Raw genomic sequence first — 9,388 nt, forward strand, 5'->3', positions numbered from 1 at the left:
GAGGATGTGGAGGACTATAGCTAGAGCGCTTGAGCCCTTGTTCTTTGATTTGTGATGTGATGAATAGTGATGAGTAAATGGAAGGTTGGATGAATTGGGATGAGCCCCCAGGAGTAAAGGGAAGGTGGGATAAATAGGGAAGAGCCTGAGGGGTAATAGGGGATGAGCCCGAGGGGTGAAGAGAGGTGATACCGAGGGGTAAGGGTGAGGTGAGGTGAAGGAGTAAGGGGGATGAGCCTGAGGGGTAAAGGGGAGGTGGGATGAAGTAAGGGGTCTGGCGCGGGTCCCCAACACGAGCACCCACACAGTAAATCTCTCCATAAAGTTAATGGTCCGTGGCGGGTGATCACAGAGACACCAGCCCATTGGTCACGCCGCTATTAGGAGCCCCGCCCACACGCCTGAAGCCCACCTCTGATTGGGTGGGAGTCCGCGAAGAGGTGGGGCATGCGGTGGGAGAGGTGGGCGGGGCCACGTCGAGGGTGTGGATGGAGTTACCACTTAATACTTGAGGGCGAGAGTAGTTAGTGTTGAGAGGTGTGGGATCTGCCAGGCCATGAGCTCCGACACATTGCTTACATGACACACACAACTATGTACCAGCACCACACACACTCCCGAGAATAGTAATAATGAGCTTGATCGACGGACTTCGGTGATCCCCTCGTTCTTGAAGGACGACCTCTGGTGAAGGTGGCCCTCGTCTAGTTCTCCAGTAACTTCGTACTGCAAATAATGGACTTAAGTGAGCGAGCGGGAGGGCCCGAGTAGGAGTGTGAACACCATGGCTGGAGTGACAGCCGCCGATGGAGTGCGACCCAGCCACAACTCAGCCTTCAGTGCCGTTAAAAAGAGCTTCTCTTCCTTCTCCGTGGACTCCATCCTGGCCGCTGGCTCTCGACCCTCCAGGTCCGAGGATGAACTGAAAGTGGCCTCGGACAACGACCCGGAGAGGGACTACGACGACGAGGTCGGCGTCGCCTCCCCCGCTACAAAACACGAAGAGGAGACGCAGGGGGAGTCTGAGGGGGAGGTGGTCGAGGACGAGTGCCATAGCGAGGGGGGACTCATTAGACCCCCCCTTCTAGGGCTCCCTCGGGATATGCCCCTCCCCCTACAGGGTGGAGGCGCCCCCCCTCACCTCTTCCCCCCCAGTCTCCAGCCGGGACTGTGGCCGCCCCTCCACCTCCTCCAGCACCACCTCGCCCTCAGGGCCTTCGCCAGTACGTGACCCTCGCTTCACACCACAACACTACACACACACATCTACTCAACTTGCAATCCCTAGCAAATCTCTGTCTAATTATTGTGTTCTTTCCTTAGATATATTATTGAATTATTCTCTTATTATTATTATTATTATTATTTTTATTATTATTATTTCTATATACATTATTAATATTATTATTTTTATTATCTTTATTATTATAATTATTATTATTATCAAATTTAATTTTAGTTAGTTCCATGCAAGTTTATATGGTCATAATGGCTTAGTGCTTTCTGATAATTACTTTACCTCCTTGTTACTTCCATGCATATTTATTAGTTTTTAATATTTTCAGAGTTGTTTTTATATTAATTGTAATGTTATAATAATAATAATAATAATAATAATAATAATAATAATAATAATAATAATAATATTATTATAATTATTATTATTATTATTATTATTATTATTATTATTATTATTATTGCACTCACAGTCGCAGCGACTAAAACTCTTGCCGTTACCGTCATAACAGTGACCATAGACGTCACAGCATCACATTACCACAAATACTAATATTTTCCAGTTACTTTTAGTTTGAGTGTATTGATGTATCGGGAGCAAGTGTTGGGTGAGCAGTGGCGGGGTGTGGGGGTGGTCTTTGATACGGGTCGGTCTCTGTAGCCAGACATGACATCTCTTGGGTGCGGTTGATGGAAGAGAAATTGACAGGTTTATTGGTTGATGTTTAGTTGTGCAGCTAATGGTTTGAAAGTCATATGTATGGTAGTATATATATATATATATATATATATATATATATATATATATATATATATATATATATATATATATATATATATATATATATATATATATATATATTTACATAGATTCTGTCATAATTAATCTTGTTTTCTGATAGACAGGTTAAAATACATAAAAAAATGAACGTAAAAATGAACAAAGGGTGAAAAGAAATATCTTGCAGGGAGAAAGAGAAGAAGGGAGAAAAAGAGAGAGTGGGAGGAAGAGATAAATGGAGAGATAGAGGGAGAAAGAGAGTGGGAGAAAGAGAGGCAAGGAGAGAGGAAGGGAGAGAAAGAGAGGGAGAGAGAGAGAGAGAGAGAGAGAGAGAGAGAGAGAGAGAGAGAGAGAGAGAGAGAGAGAGAGAGAGAGAGAGAGAGAGAGAGAGAGAGAGAGGTTCACCATTCACCACCCTCGCCTCCACCTCCTCCCGACAGAGACGCCGGAGCCGCCTCGGTTCCACGGCCCGATGAAGGTGACGCTGCGGAAACACAAGCCCAACCGGAAGCCCCGCACGCCCTTCACCACCCAGCAGCTCCTGGCGCTGGAGAAGAAGTTCCGGGAGAAGCAGTACCTGAGCATCGCCGAGAGGGCCGAGTTCTCCGCCTCCCTCAGCCTGACGGAGACGCAGGTCAAGATCTGGTTCCAGAACCGACGCGCCAAGGAGAAGAGATTGAAGGAGGCGGAGTTGGAGAGGCTTCGGTTCGCATCGCGGCCTCTCCTGCACCAGAATCCTCTACTGCCTCCCGCTTCCCTCATCCCACACTTCCTTCTGTGTCACTCCTTCCCTCATCTCCCACAGGAGCTTCGTCCCCAGCAGCCAGTCTTCGCGCCGTCTTCGTCAGGGAGCTAGCAGATGGTGTAATGTCCACTGATTCTATTAAACTCACGTGGACGGGTTTTGTAACATTGATAATAGTCTCTCTCTCTCTCTCTCTCTCTCTCTCTCTCTCTCTCTCTCTCTCTCTCTCTCTCTCTCTCTCTCTCTCTCTCTCTCTCTCTCTCTCTCTCACTTTGAGTCAACCTAACTGTTTCGCAAGTGGGGTTCCAGTTTTAGTTTCTCCATTTTATGTTGCTCTTATTCTGTCTTTTTTTTTAGGTCATAATTGGCGCCATCTGCCCTTGATGGCTAGTTTGGTAATCTGAACGTCGTGTGAGGTAATTTTCTATGCGCGTATATTCTTAAGACGCCGGGAGAGTTACTCCGATTGAGCTCAGAGATTTGCTACGTAATTTGGACCGTCCCTTGTCAAAGGTCGTCCATCCTTCCTTCCCTTATTTCAAAATAAAATTGTACTGTATTTTCAAAACACTTTATGGCACATGTGGTAACGACGAAGCAGCTGTTGTTTGATAATTTTGCCATATAAAAAAGTTTTATTTATCACATTCTTCCCTTAAGCTCGGCAGTATATTGAAAAGAAAATCTCTGCTGGGATTTGACAGCTCGTCTGCTTGTACTTGGTCACAGGTATTGGGTCCTGGCGGCGTGATCTGTTACTAACGTGTAAGGTTTTTTAAATGTAGTATACGTATGTACTGTTGTTTACAGCGTCATGTATATAAATGAATAAATACCTGTTAATACTTTAGCTTCTCAATTAAACACCCCATGAAGGTACGAGGCTTCATGTACTCACCTAGTTGTTTGTGGGGGTTGAGCTTCGGCTCGTGTGTGTGTATGTATGTATGTGTGTGTGTGTGTGTGTAATTACCTAAGTGTAATACCTAATTGTAGTTTCCTAAGTGTAGTTACAGGATTAGAGCTACGCTCTTGGTGTCCCGACTTCCCACTACTCTTTGTTGTATAAGGCTTTGAAACTAATGACTCTTTTGGCCTCCACCACCTTCTCACTTAGTTTGTTCCAACTGTCTACCATTCTGTTTGCAAAAAAATATTTTCAAATATTTTTTCAGCACCTCGGTTTCCTTAAGGTGAATCTGTGTACTCTTGTTCGTGAATTTGCTGGTTTCAGGAATCCTCTTTGTCAATTTAATTTATTTCTGTTAGTATTTTGTAAGTGGTGATCATATCACCTCTTTTTCTTCTATCTTCTAGTTTTGGGGTGTTTAACGTCTCTAGCCTCTCCTCGTAACTCTTGTTTTTCAGTTCCGGAAGCCATTTTGTAGCATGCCGTTGCACCTTTTCCAGTTTATTTATGTGCTTCTTGAGATTTGGGCGCCATACAGCTGCTGCATATTATAGTTTTGGTTTCACAAAAGTCTTGAATAGTTTCTTTAGTATTTCACCATCCATATAATTAAAAGCAAGTCTGAAGTTGGAAAGCGACGCATACGCTCCTATCACAATGTTCTTTATGTGTTCCTCTGGCGACAGCTTACTCTCCAAAACCACCTCTTAAGTCTCGTTCTTTATTAGAGTTCTGTAATTCCGTTCCACATAATTTATAAGTTGTGTGTGGTCTATTTTCTCCGATTCCACATTCCATAATATTTAATTTATTCACATTGTATTCCATTTGCCACTTGACGCTCAATGAACTTATTTTATCTAGATCAATTTGACATGCATTACAATCGTCTGTATCTCCTATCTTCCCCCAGTATCTTAGCATCATCCCCAAACATGTTCATATAATTCTGTATTCCTTCTGGTAGATTATTTATGTAGACTCCTCCACCCCAGGAGGCCTGATTAAGGACCGGGCCGCGGGGACGCTAAGCCCCGAAATTATGGCAAGGTAACCGCAAGGTAGACGATGAACATTACTGGTGTTGAATCGAACCCCGTGAGCGCTAGTAGCACTCCTCCAGTCAGATACATTGTCTCTGATTACTGCCCGCATCTGTCTGTCAGTTAGAACATCTTTCATCCATGTCAAAAGTCTCCCTGTCACCTCTCCAGCATGTTCCACTTTCCAGAACAACCTCTTGTGTGGGACTCTATCTAAAGCTTTTTTTTAGGTGCAGATAGACACAGTTAAGAGAGAAAGAGAAACCACCTCTTTCTTGTACTATCTCTGGCTGGCTCTGCCCAGGATCTTCCTGTTCGAAAACCATACAGTCTGTCTGTTATTATGCCATTACTCTCTAGGTGTTCAACCCATTTGGCTTTTACTAATGTTTCTAGTGTTTTGACTACCACGCTTGGTAATGACACGGGTCTATAATTTAGAGGTTCCTCTCCACTACTATTTTTATAAACTGGAACTATGTTTGCATTTTTCCATATATCAGCTAAGATTCCTGTGTACAAGGATGTCTGGAATATTAATTGGAGTGGACTGCTCAGCTCAGTGGCACATTCTCTCAACACCCAAAGTGATACTTCGTAAGTTTCAACCACTTTATTTCTTCCAAGCCCCACGAGTAGTTCTTCCACTTCGTCTTGAGATACCTCTATGTATACTATGACGTGCTCTGGAATTGATATTTGGTCCGGCTCTCTGAAATCATCATTTCGTTCAATCACACTTTGGAACTGTTCATTTAGCATTTCACACATTTCTTTTACATTCTCGGTAGTCCTGTTCCCTCGTTTTAAATCTCTGGATTTTATCTTTTACATAAAGCTTGGTTTTAATGAATTTATAGAAAAGGCCTGGATCTGTTTTGTGTGTGTGTGTGTGTGTGTGTGTGTGTACAAACCTAGTTGCCTAGTTGTTCTTACCAAGTTGTGCTTACGGGGGTTGAGCTCTGGCTGTTTGGTCCCGCCTCTCAACTGTCAACCAACCTGTGTGTGTGTATATGTGTGTGAGTGTGTGTGTGTGTGTGTGTGTGTGTGTGTGTGTGTGTGTGTGTGTGTGTGTGTGTGTGTGTGTGTGTGTGTGTGTGTGTGTGTGTGTGTTTAGAGTTTCAACATACACACCTTAATACCTTAAAATTTTTGAATGTGGCTTACCTTCACTAACTCTTTATTTTGGAGTTCGTCTCCATTATCATCCTCCATATGTATAAAGTTAGCCTCTTTTACAGGCCCTCCATGTATGGAGGTAGCTTCCACTACAGACTCTACATGTAATGAGTTAGCTTCCAGTAACCCTCTGCCTGTAGGAAGCCAGTCATCCCACTAACCACGTCTGTGTATGAAGTTAACTTTCAGTACTACCCAATCTCCATGGCTTCTGTTCCTACTCTTGCTAAATTGCCTTTATCCACCTGAGTATCATAAGTATCTCGTATGTTGCGATTAAGGCTCTTTCTCATTTTCCCCTTCTATGTAAATCTCAAGTTTTTTAAAAAATGTTCTTATATATTATTTTATTACTGGTCCCTTTCTGGCTGTATGAGTATAACCTTATATATATATATATATATATATATATATATATATATATATATATATATATATATATATATATATATATATATATATATATATATATATATATATATATATATATATATATATATATATATATATATATATATATATATATATATATATATATATATATACAGTCTCCGTGGTGTAGTGGTAAGACACTCGCCTGGCGTTCCGCGAGCGCTATGTCATGGGTTCGTATCCTGGCCGGGGAGGATTTACTGGGCGCAATTCCTTAACTGTAGCCTCTGTTTAACGCAACAGTAAAATGTGTACTTGGATGAAAAAACGATTCTTCGCGGCAGGGGATCGTATTCCAGGGACCATAGGATTAAGGACTTGCCCGAAACGCTACGCGTACTAGTGGCTGTACAAGAATGTAACAACTCTTGTATATATCTCAAAAAAACAAAAAATATATATATAAGTATATTGATTATTAATTTTTGTTCATAAAATAAACTCTTGTTAAATGGTTAACCCCGTGCATCGCCTTAACCCCCAGCAAACCCCACAACCCTCCTCCCCCACAACCCTCCACCGCCCCCCACAACCCTCCACCGCCCCCCACACAACCTGTCCTCTTAAAAAGAACGTCGCTTTTGGCCGTTTGTCCGTATGGCCGAATTTGGACGTAATTTGAAATTGAAAAAAAAATTAAAATAAATGTGGGATTTTTTTTTCAACAACAGTAAGTTAAGGGTCCTCTGATAGGTTAGGTGGGCAGGAAATTCTCATAAAGTTTCAAAACGTTATGAAAAACGTTAATGTAAAGTGTCCTCTCATAACGTCTGCGCGTACGCCGGACGACTCAAATAGAAAACGGAACAGAACGTCACTTTTGTGAGTCGATTTCATTTCAAATTACGTCCAAATTTAGCCATATCGCGCATACGAGCCAAAAGTGACGTTCTTTTTAGGAGGACGGGTTGCCCCACAACCCTCCCCCCCCCCCACAACCCTCCCCCCCACAACCCTCCACCGCCCCCACAACCCCCTCTCCAATACCTCCACCCCCGCAGCACCCCCGCCATTTACCCCCACTCCAGTAACACCATTATCGGTCACGTGTTGGCCATTATTACCGCGTCCCTCATTACCCAGGACTTGCGGATATGTTGTGGGTTGGTCACTACAGCTGTTCCCTGTGTCTGTTCCCTGTGTCTGGTCCCTGTGTCTGGTCCCTGTGTCTGGTCCCTGTGTCTGGTCCGTGTGTCTGGTCCCTGTGTCTGATCCCTGAGTCTGGTCCGTGTGTCTGGTCCCTGTGTCTGATCCCTGAGTCTGGTCCCTGTGTCTGGTCCCTGTGTCTGGTCCTTGTGTCTGGTCCGTGTGTCTGGTCCCTGTGTCTGGTCCGTGTGTCTGGTCCCTGTGTCTGGTCCGTGTGTCTGGTCCCTGTGTCTGGTCCGTGTGTCTGGTCCGTGTGTCTGGTCCCTGTGTCTGGTCCCTGTGTCTGGTCCGTGTGTCTGGTCCCTGTGTCTGGTCCGTGTGTCTGGTCCCTGTGTCTGGTCCCTGTGTCTGGTCCGTGTGTCTGGTCCCTGTGTCTGGTCCGTGTGTCTGGTCCGTGTGTCTGGTCCCTGTATTTGGTCCCTGTGTCTGGTCCCTGTGTCTGGTCCGTGTGTCTGGTCCGTGTGTCTGGTCCCTGTGTCTGGTCCGTGTGTCTGGTCCGTGTGTCTGGTCCGTGTGTCTGGTCCCTGTGTCTGGTCCGTGTGTCTGGTCCGTGTGTCTGGTCCGTGTGTCTGGTCCGTGTGTCTGGTCCCTGTGTCTGGTCCGTGTGTCTGGTCCGTGTGTCTGGTCCGTGTGTCTGGTCCCTGTGTCTGGTCCGTGTGTCTGGTCCCTGTGTCTGGTCCCTGTGTCTGGTCCGTGTGTCTGGTCTGTGTGTCTGGTCCGTGTGTCTGGTCCCTGTGTCTGGTCCCTGTGTCTGGTCCCTGTGTCTGGTCCCTGTGTCTGGTCCCTGTGTCTGGTCCCTGTGTCTGGTCCGTGCGTCCGGTTCAGGCTGGTAACTACCTCGTTCTCTCGCCAATTGGTGATGATTACAGGTGGGAGCCTCAGAGGTTCGTCGTCACCTCGTTAGGTGGCGCAACAGTTGCTCCTCGCTCAGGTCACTTCGTGCTGGTAATTGTGTTTTTTTTTTGTTAAGAATTTTATTAATTTCATGTAACTGTAAATTTTGATCTTAAATTGCTTTATTGTTATTATTATCCATTTTCTGTTTCCCACTTTCTTGGGATGTGAAGAATGGGAAGCAGTATAGGACGAAAGAATTTAGGGAACATTCGTGAGGTTATCGTGTGATGATTTCGGGGTTTTGCGTCTCTGCGGCCCGGTCCTCGACCAGACCTCCTTTTTGTTACACACCCCCAGGAAGCAGCCCGTAGCAGCTGTCATACTCCCCAGGTATCTATTTACTGCTAGGTAAACAGGAGCATCGGGGGGTGAAAGAAACTATGCCCATTTGTTGCCGCCTCCGCCGGGAATTGAACCCTGATCCTTAGGACTACGAATCCCGAGCTCTGTCCACTCAGCCGTCAGGCTCCTGACCATCTATACACTAAATCATTCATCTCGTAAGAATTAGGGAAGACTGCAGTATGTTGGCCCATAGTACACGGGTCCCGTTTGTATCCATCCCCGCCCCCCCTCTCGTAGGCCTATCCAATGTCTCATTGAAACCTGGTAAGCTGTTTTGCCTCACTAATGATAGTTGGCAGGCCACGCCACTCACTACCAACCCGAGTGTCAACCCGGCACCTTCCTGTGTCCCTCCAGTGACGAAGTTTCTCAAGCCTGTACCTCTTTACACTAAATAGCGACCTAGAGGATCCGGCACGTCTTCTCGAGCACTTATTAGTCTTATTAGTCTTATTAGTCTTATTAGAACCGCTGTGTCCTTACCCCGATATCAACCCGTCCTCATACACATTACGTCGCTTTTCGCACGTATGCGCTACGGCAAAAAAAGGCCGTCATTTGAAAATGAAAAATAATTGAAAATAAATTTGGGATTTTTTTCTCCGATACAGCAATATAAGGGTCCTCTGGTAGGTTAGGAGGGCAGGAAGTTCTCCTAAGGTTTCTAAACGTCA

The 9,388-nt window shown here is 45.0% G+C and overlaps 1 protein-coding gene across 1 annotated transcript; it reads left to right on the top strand.

Moving 5' to 3' along the window:
* On the top strand, positions 1-3,034 carry LOC123749333 (homeobox protein MSX-1). Its single transcript, XM_045731435.2, has 2 exons — positions 1-1,223; positions 2,458-3,034. Exons 1-2 carry the CDS (start codon positions 785-787, stop codon positions 2,871-2,873), a joined length of 855 nt encoding a protein of 284 aa, XP_045587391.1. The 5' UTR covers positions 1-784; the 3' UTR covers positions 2,874-3,034.
* The last annotated feature ends 6,354 nt before the right edge of the window (positions 3,035-9,388 follow it).

Source organism: Procambarus clarkii, chromosome 24, assembly GCF_040958095.1.
Source record: "Procambarus clarkii isolate CNS0578487 chromosome 24, FALCON_Pclarkii_2.0, whole genome shotgun sequence".
Taxonomy (NCBI): domain Eukaryota; kingdom Metazoa; phylum Arthropoda; class Malacostraca; order Decapoda; family Cambaridae; genus Procambarus; species Procambarus clarkii.